The sequence below is a fragment of the Euprymna scolopes genome, chromosome 45, assembly GCF_053919585.1.
Source record: "Euprymna scolopes isolate OS-2025 chromosome 45, ASM5391958v1, whole genome shotgun sequence".
In the NCBI taxonomy this organism is placed as follows: domain Eukaryota; kingdom Metazoa; phylum Mollusca; class Cephalopoda; order Sepiida; family Sepiolidae; genus Euprymna; species Euprymna scolopes.
The window spans coordinates 57,475,529-57,495,840 of NC_136526.1; the positions used below are offsets into that span (position 1 = coordinate 57,475,529).

Sequence of the window (20,312 nt, forward strand, 5' to 3'; positions counted from 1 at the left end):
CTAATCAATCTGGACAATGGGGAGCTGGTTTCCCCCCCAACATCTGTTGGGGAAAAAACTTGGGTAAACAAACCCAAGTTATCTGCGTGACTTCTATTTAACCTCGATAATTAGGACAAATAGAAGCAGCAGAGTTAACTTTTATTGCTGCCACCTGTCAATAGTTAAATAAATAAATTCAAACGTATTTCCCTTGTATGTCTCCGTGGCCCAGTAGTTAATGTGGTACGTCTTTTTTTCACACTTTAATTTTGTACTTTGCCTCAAGGTTCGGGTTTGATACTCACCTACCAAAACTTTTTTTATTATTTTAACCCCCCCTCCCCAGAGTTTTGATTTACTCAAAACACCCGGGCATCACTGGGTACCCCTGCTAGTGTAAAATAAATGACAAAAAACCCTGAAAAATAATTTAAACAACTTTTTGTTTTAATTATGTAAAAATTAAAAAAAAAACAAGAAAAATAATTTAAGCAACTTTTATTTTTACTTATAAATGCATGAAAAAACAAGAAAAATAATTTAAACAACTTTTTACTTATACAGAGTAAATGTAAAAAAAGATGAAAAATAATTTAAACTTTTTTTTACTTATATATAATAAATGCAAAATAAATTTTTTTTACTTATATATAATAAATGCAAAATAAAACATGAAAAATAATTTGTTTAAATTATTTTTCATCTTTTTCTTGCACATAGGATTAAAAGTTGTTTAAATTATTTTTCAGGTTTTTATTTTTACTTATGTAGAATAGATGCAAAAAACATGAAAAAAATTTAAACATTTTTATTATGTAGAATAAAACAAGACAAAACATGAAAAATAATTTAAACAACTTTTATTTTTCTTATTTAGAATAAATGAATGAAAAAAGCATTAAAATAATTTTAACTTTTATTTTAATAATATAGAATAAATTCAAGAAAAATTACATTTTTACGTATATAGAATTAATGCAAAAAAAAATAATCCAAACAACTTTTTTACTCATGTTGAATAAATGCAAGAAAAAACAAAAAATAATGTAAACTTTTTTATTTTTACTTTTGTAAAATTAATGCAAAAAACATGAAAAATAATGTAAACAAATTTTATTTTTACGTATATAGAATTAATGCAAAAAAAACAAAATTCAAACAACTTTTATTTTTACTTATGTATAATTTATGTAAGAAAAAGAAACACAAAACATAATTTAAAGTTTATAAATGTACTTAACCCTATACACAATAAAAGAGGAGCAGAAATTCCCCTCTGGATCAAATTACCATTGATTTGCAAGAACAGATGCTGCATACAAATTTATTATGTCTAAACTATCACACAAGTTCATGGATTTGGTGACTTCAATGTCCACCACAGTAACTGGCCTGATTTCTCTACTTATACAGATGCAAATAGTAGCGCAGCATATAGCTTCTCTATATCTCATTCCCTATCACAGACAGTTCCATTTCCGACACATTTCCCAGATCAGCAAGATCAATATGCCTCACTTCTAGATCTGTTTCTGACCACAGTTCCCAATGATTCTGTAACAAAAGTCCACAGCCCACTTAGGGAATGCTAGTCATGCTATGATAATGGTAAAAATCACCCTAAATTCTTGACCCAAAACTGAAGAGCCACTGCTCAAAACGAGGTATTATAAAAAGGCTGACTGGGAAGCCATCAGGAATCTCATCAGAGATGCCCATGAGGAAATAACTTTTCTCTTCCCACTGAACAGTGGCAAAGGAGACCACTGAATGGTTCAAAACTGCAATTGAAGCACAGGTTCCCACAAAAAAATTCCATAGCAAGCCCCACTTTTCCCACTAGTTTACTTCTACTTGTGCAGCTGCCATCACGCAAAGGCAGCATGCATACTGCAGATTTAACCGACATGTTCAGTTCCAACAGACAGAAGTTTATAGAAGCTAGAAGTAATTGTAGTAGAGAAATAGCAACAGCTAAGAGAGAATATGCTGAAACCACCAGAAAATGCATCGAAGCACAGAAATTAGGAAGCCGTGATGTTTGGAAAATCTACAACAGTGTAGTAAATAATGGGTAATCAACAATTCCCCCACTATCAAGCAATCATGAAGTTGTTTGCATGGCAACAGAGAAAACTAACATGCTTGCCAGTCGGTTTGCCTCAAACTCCACATTGGACCCAGCAAACCAATCCTTCCCTGATTTTCCTTTGCAGATAGACACCACACTAGATGATCTGAAAATCACTCCTTCTCAAGTGCATGTTATCATAAAACACCTAGACACCTCAGAAGCATGTGGATCTGATCTCATTGTGGCTGTGCTATTAAAAAAATGCTCCACTGAGATTATTCCAGTCCACTTCAAACTTTGCAACAAATGCCGTAACGAATCTTGCTTTCCTGACTGCTTTAAAATTGCTTCTGTGATACCACTTTTCAAGAATTCTGGTGAAAGAGTTAACCCATTAAATTATCACCCCATTAGCCTCCTCTCGCTTTTCGCCAAAATATTTAAGTCCAAAATTAATCAAACTCTAGTCCATCACCTTATAGCTGCTAAACTTCTGACCGACCATCAATATGGATTTAGGCAAGCCCGTTCCACAGCAGATATCCTAACTCTATCTCTGAACGTATATACCATTCACTGGACAAAGCAGGGGAGGGTAGAGCGGTGGCCCTTGATATATCTAAAGCTTTTAACAGGGTATGGCACAATGGTCTTCTCAGGAAAATCAGATCATATAGTATCACTGAAAGAAGACATAATGTAATTAAATCCTTCTTAAATAAGAGAAGAATCCAGGTTGTCCTCGACAGTTGTACATCTAAACAATGATATAAAATCAGAAGTACCTCAGGGGGTCTATCCTAGGATCTTTATTATTCCTAATATTCCTAAATGACCTCCCTGATACAATTGTCTCTGACATGGGTATAATTGCTGATGACATCACACTATATAACAGGCATGAGGGGAAAATAAATGAACACATATCTAAGGCAATGGCAGAAATAGTAGAGGAAGACCTCCAATCTAGTGGAATGGGGGACAAAAATGGATGGTCACATTCAATGCTTTCAAAACTAAGCTTGTTTCCTTCAATAATTACAAGAAATCTTCTCTACCACCAATAGCAATAACTAAAAACACATTACCTGAAAGTACTTCATTTAAATTCCTTGGCCTAACGTTCACAGGGAACATGAGTTGGAACAGATACATTGAGAGCATTGTCAAGGTTGCTGTGTAGAAGGTGGATTCTCTCTACCGTGTTAGAAAGCTACTTACGTATGAAATTATCTTGTACCTCTATAAGACCACCATTTGCCCATGTATGGAGTACTCTTGTCACATTTGGGTTGGTACATCTGCTACTAGTCTCTCATTCCTGGACAGGGTTCAAAAGAAAATAGCCAACCCGATAGGACCTGAACTGTCATCTGAGTTTCAGCCTCTATCCCATTGACGAAATGTTGCATCCCTCTGCCTGTTCTACAAGTATTTTAGGGGTGAACGCTCTGATAAACTACAAGCACTTGTACCCCCTCAACGTAAATACCTCTGACAAACTCGACAAGCAGTTAAATCTCACTCCACACAGTAGAGCCTTCTACTCTAATAGTTTCTTCAGAACTCCCTTCCTGGATTCTACTTTCTCAACTCTGCTGACATGCAGAAGTTCAAGTGTAATGTAAACATACATCTTGCTGCTCATCTCCCTTCATAATTTCCCTGCAACTTATGTCCCCGATACTAGCCCCCTACTTCAAAGTGGCACTGTGCCTTTTTTGGAGTGAAAATTGAATAAAAAATAAAAAAAATATCAGCCATCTTCTCTAAAATTTGACCGCGGTTATAGACACATTGGTTATATTAAAATTCTATCATCTATAGAGGAAGTATTTCTTATTTTTCCCTCTTCTAAAGTTCTTTCTGCCACCAGTCTACATCCGGAAAATATATACACATTCTTACTATGTCCTCAAGTCACTTAACTGGATTATAATACAAAGCATTACCTTTATGCTTACACAAAATAATGATTTCTCCCTTACAAATTTCCATCCCTTCTCATTGGTTGCTACCTCTCACCCTGCTTATACCAGAATAGATAACTTATTGAATAACCGAACACATTAGCTTTTAAAAAAACATGACTGATAAACAGCTGATTACTTTTCTGTTTCGTTTCCCTTCTCTCCACAATATTATTTAGCTTCTTCTTTGGTTGTCATTTTAACTTATTGTTTATGCAAAATTAAAACAAAAACATAATCACGATATTCGAGGTTTACATAGACACATTAACATACACAAACAAAATAAGATAGACTTATAGCGATCCATGCTGAGAGGCAGATAGACTGATACTTAGATAGCGAGATAGAGACAGAGAGTGAGAAAAAGAAAGACAGCTAGAGAGAGACAGATACACAGTGAGAAAGAGAAAAACCCCTGTGGAAAAAAAAAACACTTATTTTTATGACTATTTTGTACAAAAATGACGGGGCGGGGTAATCTATGTGCATAAGCAAAACTATTTTATAAAAAATACACTTGCGAAATTATTTTTTTAAATAAACATTTTGGTTTACCTACGATAAGCACAAATTTACTTTATAGAAACTACAAAACAAATAATGAAATTTTGCTTTACTTACGATATTTGGGACATATTTGTATTCTAAGCAAAAAATGTTCATAGAAAATACAGTTATGAAATCAATAAAATAAAAATTATCATTTGTTATTAGTGACCTACTTGCATTTTACCAAAGATCGCATATAAATTGTCCGCAAATATGTAGTTATCCAAATAAAATAAAACATTATCATTTACCTACGGTATTTGTGACCGATTTGGGTTTAAATAAAAAAATACTGCATTATCATTGTAGTTTTTCGATTATCAAGCAATATAATTTTTTTAATACTATTTTTTGTATCGTTGGGTCGAATCCACGTGATTAAGCACAAACTTATTTTATAAAAACTACAGTTGCAAAATTATTAAAAAGAAACAAAAAAAACATTTTGATTTACCTATTTGTGACCTATTTGTGTTATAAAATATCTAATATTTATTGGAAGTTTTCGGTCATTGTAGTTATTAATTTTCCATTTTCTTTCTTTCTTTTTATTACAAAGGAATCCCCACTTATCAAAGGCCAAAGGCAACTCGAGGGTAAGGTTGAAGAGTGTACAGTAGGGATAATATAGTAATCGTTAGAAGTGTAAATTTTGTAAATTGGATTACTTAAGGGGAACGGGTCATCAAGAACTTGTTTAGATTGGACTTGAAGATGACCATATTGTAGTCAGCTAGAAAGCAGGCAAACAGAACAGAGTTCCACAGGTGTGCAGTTCTTAGAAATAAGCTTTGTTCATGGAGTCCACATTTAGGTCTAGGCACAGACAGTGGGGGGAAATTATTGATTGTGTTTTTTGCTAGACGAGTGTTTCTCATGAATGTTTGGCCGGGGGGGGGGGATCATAGATTGGAGCTCAGATCAGCATTTGCTATGAAAATAACAATAAAGCAGAGATAGGCTCGTAACGTCTCTTCTGTGAGAAAGAAGTTGCAGGGAAGAGAAAAGGGCATCCCCTACTAGGCTACAAAGTCTGTTTTGAACTCTGTCAAGGCAGGATAAGACCTTTCTAGTAGCTTCTGCCCAGATGTAGCAATAATACTCCATCTTTGGATGTACCTGGCTCTTATATTGGTAGAGAATTGCATCAGTAGGTAGATATCTACTGGATCGATAAAATTTTCGAACTATTTTTCCTGCGACCTTGGCAACGGATTTGATGTAAGTGTTCCATTTCAGATCAGGAGTAAATATCAAGCCCAGAAGCTTGTTAGAACATGGGGCCTCCCCAAGATGAGAGCAATTCATTTCAGTTGATGCCATTGATGATGTAAAGATAGGAGCTTGGTTTCAGATGTATTAAAAGTAACCAGCCACTTTTTCCCCATTGTCCCACATGCTCAAGTTCAGCGGAGAGAAAATCAGAGAGAACTTTGTCATTTACGGCCTTTGATGTGCTGCCATAGATGGTAGTGTCATCAGCATAAATGTCTATGAATGATCTAAGGATGTGATTTGAAAGATTATTGATGTAGATTAGGAAGAGAGTTAGATCCCTGAGAGACTCCAGCATTAATACTATGAGCTTCTGATTTCTGCCCATCAACCACTGCTTTTATGAACCTGTCAGAGAGAAATGATTTAATAATTGAAAAGACCTTTCCAGCTATAACATATCTGGAGGTTTTGTGAAGTAGACCTCTATGCCCTACCCTATCAAAAGCCTTTGATATATCAGGAGCAATTGCCCTAGAAAGATTGCCTCTGTCGATATTTGCAAGAAAAATAATATTGCCAGTCTCTGATAAATTATTGCCAAAACAGGTAAACCCCACAAAGAGAACTATTTCCAAGAAGAATTACATGCAGGGAGAAAAAATATTCTTCCAGATACACAAAGATAAAATACTTTCTGGGAACAATGAAGAACGGCCATATGGTCTACATTTCACGTATAAGAAACACTTGAACCAGATATGCAAACACACTTCGAACAAGTTAAGTGAAACTCTGCCAGAAGAAAAGACGTTGGACCTACTGTATGATGCATTTGACCTGGTACTCTCTTATTAGTACCAAAATATGTTCTGGCAGAAAAAGGAAACTAACGGATCCTTGAAAGTCAACCCAATAAAAAAAAACAATATTTCAGGGAAATAAATCTTTGCACACATGCAGTTTAAGCACTCATAGGACCAGCACCAGGACTCTTTCACCTTAATATTGTGACTCCTAAACAGGACCACAACAGTTATGAAAACTAAAATTTCTATCTTGTTTTTAAAATTCCATTTTACCAAGTTTATGTTCCTGGTGCATATTTTAGCTGAAAAAACATCTAACCTTTGAAACAATCATAATAATTGTTTAGATTACATGACATGTTCTGGGACATACAATACAACACTATGATAAAGATCCGTTCCTTTAAACGTCATAGCAGATAAAAAAGATTAAAAATACAAATGTTTAATATCAATGAATAGTTGAGATGAAGCAAAAGGGTATAAACTCTTCTAATTCATTCTCCATTTCTGATATAATTTATATCTATATATAGATATAAAAGTGAAAATGTTGGTGTGTGTGTGTGTCTGTCTGTACATTTCTCTACTAAATAACGCTATTAATTTTTGGTCTACAGACTTGAAATTTGACATACGGGATATTGAGATTTGAGAAAATCTTTTTAATTGGGTTTTGACCAGAAATTTTGCTGTTAAGAGGTTAAAGTTCAACGATTTGACCTTTGAGATCTCTACCAAACTCCTCCACCAATTTTGGGTCTAAACACTTGAAATTTTAGATATAGGTTACTTGGACATGGATCTAACTTTATAATTTGATTTGAGCCGAAAACAATAAATGTTAAGGGGTCATAATTGAGGTCAAAGTTTTACAAAATTTACCTCTGCGGTCTCTATGAAATTACTCGGCCAATTCTTGGTCTAAACATTTGAAATTTTACATAAGTGTAATCAGACATAGGGCAAACTTTTTAATCGGTCTTTGGCCAAAAAGTTGGCTGCAAAGGTATCAAAGTCCAAAAGATTTGACCTTTGCGATGTCTAGCAAACTATTCAATCAATATTGGGTCTAAACATTTTAAATTTTACATAAAGGGTATTCAAACAGGCAGCAAGCTTTTTAATCAGTTTTTGAGCGAATGTTTTGCTGACAAGAGGACAACGTGTACATAGTTGACCTTTGCAGATTCTACCAAACTCCTATGCCAATTTTGAGTCTAAACACTTGAAATCTTTAGATGTAGGTTACTTAGACATGAGTCAAGCATTTTTTATTTGATTTGAGCCCAAAACCATAAATATAAAGGGGTCAATCTTTTTTTAAAATTTGACCTCTGTGGTCATCACCAACTTTTCTCTATGGTAGTTAAGGCAGCTTATTATATAAAAAGGCATTGCATACATGAACACTTTTTAATATATACATATGCACATAGTTATGAACAGTACATATAGCCCAAGCAAAGCCGGGCTGAATTGCTAGTATATAATATATATATATGTATGTATGCGATTAAGCGAAGCCCACTGTTTGTTTGTAAACAAACTGACAGTTCAAGCACTCTGCGATGGGCAAATACTAATTTAAGAGGCATTTGAGGAAAAATATTTGCGGGCACTGATTGTTGGTCTGATGGTTACAGCTGCCGACTGTCAACACGATGGTTGTAGATTCAATCCATGGCTGGGAAAAGGTGTATGTGTAGCTGCGGTGATGAGTTGTGATGCAACGAAACAGTACTGTATGTGAATGACTATTACTGAGAAGACGATTTCAATAAATTCCCGATTCTGATACAATTCCTGATTCTGATTCTTCATAAATGTCTAAATATTTAAGTAAGAATTTTGTTTTTTCATAAAAGCACTTTTTTCATAAAAATTATCGTAAAAGCGTCAAATGTGCATATATTTTCACAAGCATAAAAACAAACTTGTGAGGGGGGAGGAGATCTGTAGAATTCTGATTTACTGGGTTTTAAATCAATAAATATTATTTTATTATTACTGCAAACAGTGGAAGATCTTAAACAAAATCAAATAAAGGATTATTAAAGGAATCATTTTTGGCATTGGAAAATATGCACTTTTTTCCCCGATTCTGATACACAAAAAGTTGCGATTTTTTTTTTTTTTTTTTTTTTCAATTTGCAATTCCAATTCCGATTAATCGTCCCAACACTAGCAGTGAAGGCTTTGTGTAGAACCGTCCACACTTTTTTGGTATTACTGCTAAACTTTGTCACTGCAGATGACAGAGTATACAGTAGACTGCAGGTTTTTACATAAGAGTTTCCTTCTTCTAGATTCATGTCTTAATGAAGACTAGGGGTTCATCTCTCCAAGTGAATTAATGCACCCCCTGATACCAACCTGGAAATTTCTATGACTCTGCGTGTTGCACACAGCGCCTAGACTTCCCAAATGGTCACCCATCTGGTACTAGCCAGACTCAATGTTGCTTAACTTCAGTAATCTGGCAAGAACCGGCGTGTCAATGTTATATATATATATATATTCAGGTTAGAAATATCCAAAAGCAAAAAAGGATTTCAATAAGATTGTTTATACCACTCAATTAAAAGAGCAAGAAAAACAATTTTATATTTAATAATTTATTTAATAAGTAAAATTAGACGTTAATTCTTTTTAAATGGTTTTATAAAATAACTGCATGAAGAAGAAAGTTTAAATGTTATATAAAGATTTTTTTGATACATCTAAGGATCTCTCGTATTTTTAAATGCCAACATTTTTAATTCTCGAGTACTTTTACTAGTGTCTAAATAAAAATGCAAGATAACTTGCTGACTTTTTTCACTGTTTAGTCTAGCTGCATTGTCTATGAGATAATCACCAGTTAATTCCAACTGCAGCAGATGCCATTGTCTATGAGATAATCACCAGTTAATTCCAACTTAACTGCAGCAGATGCCATTGTCTATGAGATAATCACCAGTTAATTCCAACTTAACTGCAGCAGATGCCATTGTCTATGAGATAATCACCAGTTAATTCCAACTTAACTGCAGCAGATGCCATTGTCTATGAGATAATCACCAGTTAATTCCAACTTAACTGCAGCAGATGCCATTGTCTATGAGATAATCACCAGTTAATTCCAACTTAACTGCAGCAGATGCCATCGTCTATGAGATAATCACCAGTTAATTCCAACTTAACTGCAGCAGATGCCATTGTCTATGAGATAATCACCAGTTAATTCCAACTTAACTGCAGCAGATGCCATTGTCTATGAGATAATCACCAGTTAATTCCAACTTAACTGCAGCAGATGCCATTGTCTATGAGATAATCACCAGTTAATTCCAACTTAACTGCAGCAGATGCCATCGTCTATGAGATAATCACCAGTTAATTCCAACTTAACTGCAACAGATGCCATTGTCTATGAGATAATCACCAGTTAATTCCAACTTAACTGCAGCAGATGCCATTGTCTATGAGATAATCACCAGTTAATTCCAACTTAACTACAGCGGATGCCATCCTCTGAGCCATGAAGCCTTCTTTGAAGGAGGGGATGCTCCTTGCATTTCTATAAGTTCTGTTTTCAGTTCAAAATCAATTTTGTAAGAATGTACATGTAAACCCCCTCCCCATTCTGCCACAAAAAGATTTCAAAGAGTTGTGTTTGCTTTCTGTCTTGTCTCAAACTCATTGTTAAGTTTGCTTTATTCTTTGTTTATAGATTCTGATGTCGGAAGAATGAGTTTGGTATGTGGATGTATTTGTAGACACCTTATGTGATCACAATTTTGGCAATTTTGTTAATTTCTCACCTGCAGCCACATTTTTTTGCACAAAAAATATAATTGATTTTTCTTAGAATTTGCTTTTGTAGCATGGCTTGTTTGTTTTCACTCACACAATCAGTCAAGAAATCTACACGATTGGAAGAAATGTTAATGATCTAATGCAATCAATATCGCTTTTGTTAGAAATAAATTCTTGAATAATGCTGTCGAATACTGCCAAAATATAGAAAACATTTAATTTAGGTAAACAAAATCATATGTTATAATTTTTTTTTTTACATGGTGGTCATCACTTATCAAGGCCTGGAAACCACTCAGGGATAAGGGTTATTGCGTGTACAGTAATTAATGGGATAGTATCGTAGTAATTGTTAGTATTGGAGATTTGATAAAGTGTCTTACTTAAGGGGGGCGGTTCATCAGGAATTTGTTTATGTTGGACTTGAAGACATCCAAGTTGTAGTCAGGTGGGAAACGGAAGAGAGTTCCACAGGCGTGCACTTCTTAGAAAGAAGCTTTGTTCATGGAATCTATGTTTTGATTTAGGCACAGATAAAGAGTGGGGAAAATTATTGACTGTGGCTGTTTGAAGTTTAATATTTATTTAAATAATCAAAAACTGGTAAAATCTGTCGAGTTCAAATGTCTACTGTTGTCAATATGAAAGGCATATGAAATAAGTGGTGCCACTCACTTAATTCTTATCCTCGAGTTGACCTTAGGCCTTGATAAGTGGTTACACCTTGAAGTAAAGTCTTATTCTTGTAAGGTTATCATTTTCAAGAAACAAATAATGGAGATTTTCTTGTAAAGTTTTATTACAATTTTAGTTTTGATTGAAATATGACGATTATTGTAAAACTTGCAATTTATGAATTATATTGCTTTATGATGAATTATATTTGTAAAATATCTTCTAAGTTAATATATAATTAATAGTAATAACTAGTAGGACCTGTGGTAATTTGTTTCTCATTAATTAATGTTTGTGATGATGATATTTTTGTGACACTGGACGTACATTAATTAATATTTAGATGACAATGATATTAGTAACAAAAATTAAGAAGTAATCATAATAATAATAATGATAACTAGTGTGACTTGTGGAAATTCCACAGGGGACTTTTTGTTTAGACTGCAAAAGTATTTATCCAAGCTAGCTGGGACGCCCGCCATAGCCAGGTCATAAAATATGTTTGAAATATATTTTAATTCTTGCAGATTTCGGATACATTATTATAGAGTTTTATCAATTTTTATATATTATAAAATGGTGATTTCAAAAAAAAAAAAAATCTCTATAAGACTTGGGTTCATTCATCGAATCCCAAACTTATATATATATATATAAAATTATAAAACTGAAATGACCTTGTAACAAGTGATGTAACCCACTTTCCGGTTTACGACTTCCAGTTGCGCATGCGTACATAAACTTAAACCCATAACAGCGTAACCAAATAAACACAAAGCGCTACTTTTGCAGAATTTGACCTGGGCACTGAAACATTAACGTTATTTAGAAATTATAATTTAACATGGGAAGAGTGAGGATGTTTTGCAACTATTCTGTATTACAAGTATACTGTCACCATTCTCTTACAAATAAATCAACTTTGACCCGTTGACAACGTATTGTTTTACTGTATACGTTTTCAGCATCCCATTTTTTTTTGCATTTAAATTATCCAAATAAACAATTGTTAATACTTTCTGCTTTTTTTTTACATCGTTCATTTCAATATTACATTTAAGTTATTTTAATGCAAACCTGTTGACAACCATTTTACAACATTGTTTTATTGTGTACGTTTTCAGTGTCACAGTTGGTTTTTTTTTCGTTTAAATTAAAAGATATATAACAATTTTAATTTAACTTTAAGTATTATGATATCTGTTCAGTGCACATTTACCTATAAGTATGTCAAACCACTTATAATTTCAATGGCTGTAAGATTTTTGGGGTTTTTTTTAAAAAATAAACAATTATAAACAGAATGACTCGTAGAAATCTATCTATATTCTTTTTTCATTTTAATATATTTTCATAGAAATGTTTGTTATGCCAAAAAAAAACAAACTATATTTTCTTTATGTCACAAGTGTCACACTCATACATTAATTCCATAGCTAATATAATATACTGACCCAATGGGTCACGGGTAGTCTAGTATATATATATATATATATATATATATATATATATATATATATATATATGAATAAACTTTAGTTCCTTCAGCTATAATCGAAACCAAAACTTATAAAGAATTTTTGATAAAATTATAAAAAAATAGATTAAAAAGGTGCCATCTGATAAAATCGAAACTGAAATCAAGACAGAAGAATTCTTGATATTTTTATTTTTAAAAATAGATTATTGGAGTCATTAGCTATAATCGAAACCGAAACTTATGAGGAATTCTTGATAAAATTATTTATAAAAAAATAGATGACTTAATTGCCATCCAGCTATAATCGAAACTGAAACCAAAATTATGAAGAATTCTTAGTAAAATTATTTATAAAAAATTAAATGACTTGAGTGCCATCAGCTGTAATCGAAACCAAAATCAAAACTTATAAAGAATTCTTGGTAAAATTATTTATGACAAGAAATAGAAGTACATAACAATTAAATGACCCGGATGTAAGCGTGACACAGGAAATAACACACATGTTATTATATTAATATATAGATATACAAGTTTATATATTATAATAAACTATATATTAACTTCAAAGAAAATTACGAAAGATGGAGATCTCATTCCTGATATAAAGTGCAGGATGGCATTAGGGCGGGCAGTTTTGGAAAAGGGGATAATATCATGAGAAGCCAAAAAGCAAGTAAGTCAATCAAAGGAAAGATCTTCAATGAATATATACTAGCTGTGATGATCTACAGTAGTGAAACATGGATCCTAGCATTTCACCAAAGAGAAACCTTGGCAGTGGCACAAAGGAAGATGAAAAGGATAATGTTAGACATCACTCTACAAGACAGAAAGACAAACATCTGGATCCGCGAACAAACAAGACTTAATGACATCAATACAGCGTAAGCAAATAAACACAAATCGCTACTTTTGCAGAATTTGACCTGGGCACTGAAACATTAACGTTATTTAGAAATTATAATTTAACATGGGAAGAGTGAGGATGTTTTGCAACTATTCTGTATTACAAGTATACTGTCACAATTCTCTTACAAATAAATCAACTTTGATCTGTTGACAACGTATTGTTTTACTGTATACGTTTTCAGCATCCCATTTTTTTTTGCATTTAAATTATCCAAATAAACAATTGTTAATACTTTCTGCTTTTTTTTTACATACTGCCATCAAGACATCCAAACACAGATGAGCAGGGCATGTAGCCAGAGAACGTGACAACAGATGGTCCATCAGAACAACAAAATGGACACTTCATGAGCTATTGAGATCAGGGGCTACCGATCTGTTAAATTAAAATGTGTTCAATAATTCCATCCTTAATTATAACCAAATATGGAGTTACAAAAAATATACAAGAAACATTTCTTCATACAAGCAAAATAACATGAAAACATTTGTCGGTGTACACAAACTGCAAGTTTCATTGTGTAAAAATGTGTGCAACTGAATGTTTATAAAAGTTCAATAGTATCGTTGAATTTTATGAATAATTGATTGCTCTTGGTAAGACATTATGTTTGACTGTTTTATTTTTTGTTGGTAACAATGTTTGTGAAGGATCCAATCACCTTACCTCATAAGTCTGTTTGTGGCTTTCTGAGTGCATCTTTATAGAATGTGCAAATTTTACATGTGTACTGGATGTCAGGCGAGTGAGGAGTGAATGGAAAACAGAAGGCCATGTTAGATGTCAGAGATCACAGGAAATGCGTGGCTTATTCTGCATGTGCATGTCACTGTGCATAGCTTGCTTGTGTCCGATCAAGACACAAAGTGAATTTGGCAGATGTAACGGTTCACTATAAGATGAAGAACGAGGTAGAGGGACAACCTGATACAACACATGAGTCCCTTATGGAAGTGGATAGTTGGGAGAGCGATAGATGGCTAAAGTACAGGGAGGGTTCCCTCAATGAGTTAGAAAACCCTGATTGATTGATTGAAGTCAATATATGTGATATATTGTTTTAATTATTTAAGTTAATTTATATATTTTTCATTTACAGAAACTGGAAATTTTATATTTCTGAAGTCACTAAATCAGCGTCAGCATTAGTTTCTCCTTTAAGAATACGCATTCAAACCAAAAGGAACATAATTGTCTAGAAACATGGTCCCCCTTTGTCAAACTTTCTAAAAACAAACAAACACTCCTCTTTCTACAACCACTATCAACAATTTTCCCCACTCTCTATCTGTGCTTAAATCTAAACGCAGATTCCATTAACAAAGCTTCTTTCATAACGACACTCTGTTCTGCTGGTTTGCTTTCCAGCTGACACACACGTAATAACCTAGTCATCTTTAAGTTCAATGTGAACACATTTTTAATAAACTGTCTCTTTAAATAATTAAATTATACCCAAATGTTTTCCAATAACAATTACTATACTTGTCCAGATGACAACTGTACACTCATTAACCGATATCCTTGAGTAGCCTTTGGGCCTTCATAAGTTGTGAGTCCTTTGTTACAAAACAAAAACTACTAAATATATAGTCTTGTAATGTGCTCAAATTCTGCCCAACCGTTAGCAATTATGACTGCGTTGTTTCAACATCCACTTGACAGTCATTTGTCCTTGAGTGGCTTTTGAGCATTCATAAATAGTAATACCTTAGTAAATATAGAAAGTCTCATTTTATTTTGTAAAGATAAGTAAAGAGCTAACAAGAAAGAAAACAAAGGGAAATGTAAAGTATATCACTAATCAAATAAACAATACTGCTTCACATGTGAGATCATGTGTTATTAGCATGCATTTAACCGTTGTCCTCGAGTTGCCTTTAGACCTTGATTACTGGTAACAGCTTAGTAAAAGAAAAAAGGGTTAGTCTGTAAATACTGACATTTTTTCTTGGATTGTAATTAAGACATTCTCATCTACCAAGAAATGGAAAGACATCATACAAGAAGAAATTTTTTTATTTTTTATGGAAATCGCTCCAGACAGAGCAAGGAACCATTTGATGTAAGGAGCTAAAAAAATCTGTTTCAAAAAAAAAAAAATTAGTGCTTCTGGATTTACCTACCCCGATTTCCACGAAGTTGGCTAGAATTCTCTCAGCAGCTGACAGAAATAATTGGAAAAGGTTGTCCAAGCATTGCTCAATTTTTTTAAAAATGCACTGTTTTTAATACAAATCTGTTTTTAATACAAATCTCTGCAGGCTACAGTTTATAAATTGGAAAAAATAATTTTTATCACGTAGGTTATGTGTTAGGGTTTGATACATATTTGTAATTTTATTGGATTTCTATGTTTTTCCTGTTTATCATAATTTTTTTTTTTTTTTTTTTTTTGCAGTTTAATGTTTCGCAATCAGTTGCTTCTGGTTATTCTCGTCAGCTGTTGAGCACAACTGAGAAAATTTTATGAAACCACGGTCAGTAAACACAGAAGTACCATCAAATTTTATGAGGAAGTGAGACTAACATGTATTTATCTGCCATATTTAACAAATAAAGGCAACTTAAAAACTCAGTCTTATAATAACATGGAAATACACTATCCCAAAAAAAAAAGACTCGCACCTGCAAAGTGTGCAAGAAAAAATTTCCGTGCAGTTAAGGTTGGGTTAGATACATGTTGGTAATCTAATATATTGTATCTCCATTTTTTTTCTGTTCCTCATTATAATTTTTTATAGCAGGTTTACCTTTCACGATCGGACACTCCCGATTATTCTCATCAGCAGCCAAGCACACCCGAGAAACTGTGGAAACAACAGGGTTAGTAAATGTAGAAGTAGCAAATTTTATAAGGAACTGAGAATAGTGTGTATTGATCTGCCATATTCAAACTACCAAGATTTAAAAAAAAAAAAAACTCTGCCTTGTAACAAAATGGAAACACGCCGTCGAAGACGAAAAACACATGTCTGTGAATTGTGCACAAAAAAATTCCCATGCAGTAATCACTTGCAACTGCACATGCGCACACACACTGGGGAGAAACCGCATGCTTGTAAAATCTGCAACGTTCGGATGTCGACCGGGGTGAATATGAAACGACACATGCGTACACATACCGGCGAACGTCCATACGCTTGTGACGTGTGCGGGCTGGCATTTTCAGCCAAAGTTAATCTGAATCGACACCAGCAAATACACACAGGAGAAAAACCTTTTTCTTGTGGCGTGTGTGGCTCTGATTTCTCACGGAAGGCTTATCTAATCCGTCATTTTCAAATACACACTGGAGAGAGAGTTTACACTTGTAAAATATGCAGCGAGGAATTCACAGAGTCTCTTAGCCTGAAAATCCACATGCAAGTTCATACGGGACTAAAACGTTACTCATGTCAAGTGTGTAGCTTGACGTTTGCATATAAGTCTCGTTTAGAAAGGCATATACAGATACACACAGGAGAGAAACCATATTCTTGTTTGATTTGTGGAGCAGAGTTCAATCAGCATGCACATCTAAAAACTCATGTCAGAACACACACTGGAGAGAAACCTTATATTTGTAAAGTTTGTGATAGAGCGTTTTCAGACAGTGCTAATATGAAAAGACATATAAAAATACACGTAAAAAATGAACCTTAATATTATAAATTATATATGTGATATGATATATATATATATATATATATGTGATATGATATATATATATATATGTGATATGATATATATATATATATGTGATATGATATATATATATATATGTGATATGATATATATATATGTGATATGATATATATATATATATGTGTGATATGATATATATATATATATATATATATATGTGTGATATGATATATATATATATATATATATATGTGTGATATGATATATATATGTGTGATATGATATATATATATATATGTGTGATATGATATATATATATGTGTGATATGATATATATATATATATGTGATATGATATATATATGTGATATGATATATATATATATATATGTGATATGATATATATATATGTGATATGATATATATATATATATGTGATATGATATATATATATATATGTGATATGATATATATATATATGTGATATGATATATATATATATATATGTGATATGATATATATATGTGATATGAACCTTAATATTATAAAGTGTGCGGTTCAGTATTTACAACTTAAACTGTTGTAGAAAAAATCAGTTAAAATCAAGTAAAGTTTTTTCTACATTTTGTGCCTATTTCCAGCTTTATTTTCATCACCCTGATCATGTCTGTTATTCGTAGCAATCCAGCAATACATTTTGAGGGTGCTGGCAATGGTCCTGTTGTCATAACTTGGATTGGTAGAGAGCATGAGTTGTACAACGGCTTGTCTCCGATCTTTCTCGTTAAATATTGTGTTACTTTCAGACATGACAGAAGGCTCCTATCGCTCTTGGGATTTGTACACAACTGGCCGACAAGAGATGCTCTGCAACAAAAAAAGAAAACTGGTTTTCATCAAACAGAAATGGAATCATGTCTTTTCTAGGGCGGCAATTTTATTGTTCCCCTCTGTAAAGGATTTTACATCACGAAATAATGTGAACACAATTTGTATTTTGAAACGCTTTATTGAAATAAAAAGCAAATTATTAAAAAATGAAATTAATCTTCATTTGCACTTTTATTAAATAAATCTGTTTGTTGTGTATATATATATATATATATATATATATATATATACACTAGCAGCATTGCTTGATAATAAAATACGCTTAAATATGATATTTTAATTAATGCAGATTTCTTATTATTTATTATTGGACCCAATATAAATTAATGATTTAAAAAGTTAAAAAGAAAGACTTCTGATCCACCACCAAAACTCGAAACCAAAACGTTCAGCTTACAATTTGTTTCTGCTTCTGGCGTTAGTGACTGAGCTATGAAGACATGTTTCCTACAAGGTGAAAGATTAAAACATGATCCAATATCTACTACATGATGCATGCATATTCGTAATGCCAAGGTTGGATCTTCACCTGGGAAATTTTTTAAAAAATTTTCACACTTTTGTACCTACATTAAATAATCATAGAAAGAAATAGGTATATAAATACACTATCAGCCGACTCCTCATCCACAGGAATTTGACCTCAGGAATTAAGCTTTGAGATATTTGTGTTGAACAAAGATGGCGGCTTAGTTCAGATCAGTAACCAAGATGGCGACCAAGAATCAAATGCAGTCCGTCGCGTAGTTAACCTCTTAAGATCTGAGATATGTTGAACAAAGATGGCGGCGTAGTTCAGATCAGTAACCAAGATGGCGGTGAAGAATTAAATGCGGTCTGTGATGTAGCAAATGGCGAACTGATTAAATCCAAAATTCCGCGATTTTTTATAATAATTTTGCGACGTTTTGATTGGTTGTTTAGCACAGCCGTTGGTTATAAAAATGATTGGTGAATTCATTAGAAGTCAAAAACTTTTTACACTTTTGTACGTACATTAAATAATCATAGAAAGAAATAGGTATATAAGTACACTATCAGCCAACTCCCCATCCACAGGAATTTGACCTCAGGAATGCCCATCAGAGATGAGTGCAGTGTCCCTTTCCATGCGCGATATGACACAACAAACATCCCAATATTATACAACTAAAGATAGAGCATCCGCTCTAAGCGCTACCAAATAATACTTATTCTAGAGGTAACCACACATCCCCAAGTCCTCCCCCTTATTTTGAACCTTAGACAGTTTCCATTGTTTTCGATAATAGCAGTAAAACAGTAATTTAATAGGTTTGGAAGAGTGTTGGTTTAATTAATAAGCTTAGTTAAATTAATTATGAAGTAAATAGCGAAAAAGGTGCCTTTGTTTTTTAAATAACTTCATTGTGGAAGGTATATCGACGAGTTGACCAAAGAAACAAATCAATTAACACTTAACATTTTCTCAACACACAGAGATATGAACAAACACACCTGTTTGTTTACATCTGTTTACGGGAAGAGCTATACACCAAAAAGAGAAAGACATGTTGCATTATGTGCCTTTTATATAAAAACAGTCGAAGGGAAACTACTCAGTGCTTTCTTTAAAAGGTACGTCATCAGTTAACAGATAAAGGGAGGCAACTCCTCACACAGTCCAAGGGAGACAATCTGAACAGATCGCCAATAACACAATACAGCTGGCATTTTATTTGATTCGTTTATTTTTCTTGTTATTTTTCTTTATATGCGGGTGTTTTTAAGGCTTAGATATTTACCACCGCCTATCATTTGACAACGTCATGCATGTTTCATGTACGTTTTGTTTTGTTTTTTTTATTTTGTTTTTCGTGTTCGATAAATAATGATGATAATAATAATAGTAAACTTGGAAACTTTTTCACTAGCATACTGTCTGAAAGTATTTAAGATCATTTGGACCAAAACAATTTGCTGTCTGAAGAGCAGAAAGGCTGTCAAAAAAGAACCCGATGTTGGTTGGTTAGTTGTTTTTGTTTGACGGCATATTAACCCTTTTAAGGTTATTTAATACCGAATCCAATGATTTTGAAGAACAATTTTTAATATATAGAAGAAGAAAGCCTTACTAAATATATTTCTGAAAGCCATGAAATTCTACATGAAATGAGAATCAGCGATTACAGAAGAGAGAGGAAAAATTATTTGGAAAGAAACTACACAGTGCATTCTTTACGAATACTGAATTTAACTATAACGACAGCTGGAATTGGTTGGTCAGGTCAGGGGAGATCTTAAAAGATCTACTGAGAGTTCATTAATGGCAGCCCAGGAACAAGCTACCTCACACTAGGTCT

General features: G+C 33.1%; 1 protein-coding gene across 1 annotated transcript in view; it reads left to right on the forward strand.

The window, feature by feature from the left end:
- The window catches only part of LOC145269199 (uncharacterized), a 52,528-nt gene that overhangs the window by 6,846 nt on the left and 25,370 nt on the right, over window positions 1–20,312 (forward strand). The window contains exon 2 of the mRNA XM_080124818.1: window positions 15,876–17,116. Within this exon, the coding sequence (XP_079980944.1) occupies window positions 16,415–17,116 (702 nt within the window). The 5' untranslated portion in view covers window positions 15,876–16,414. The remainder of the gene's footprint in view (window positions 1–15,875; window positions 17,117–20,312) is intronic.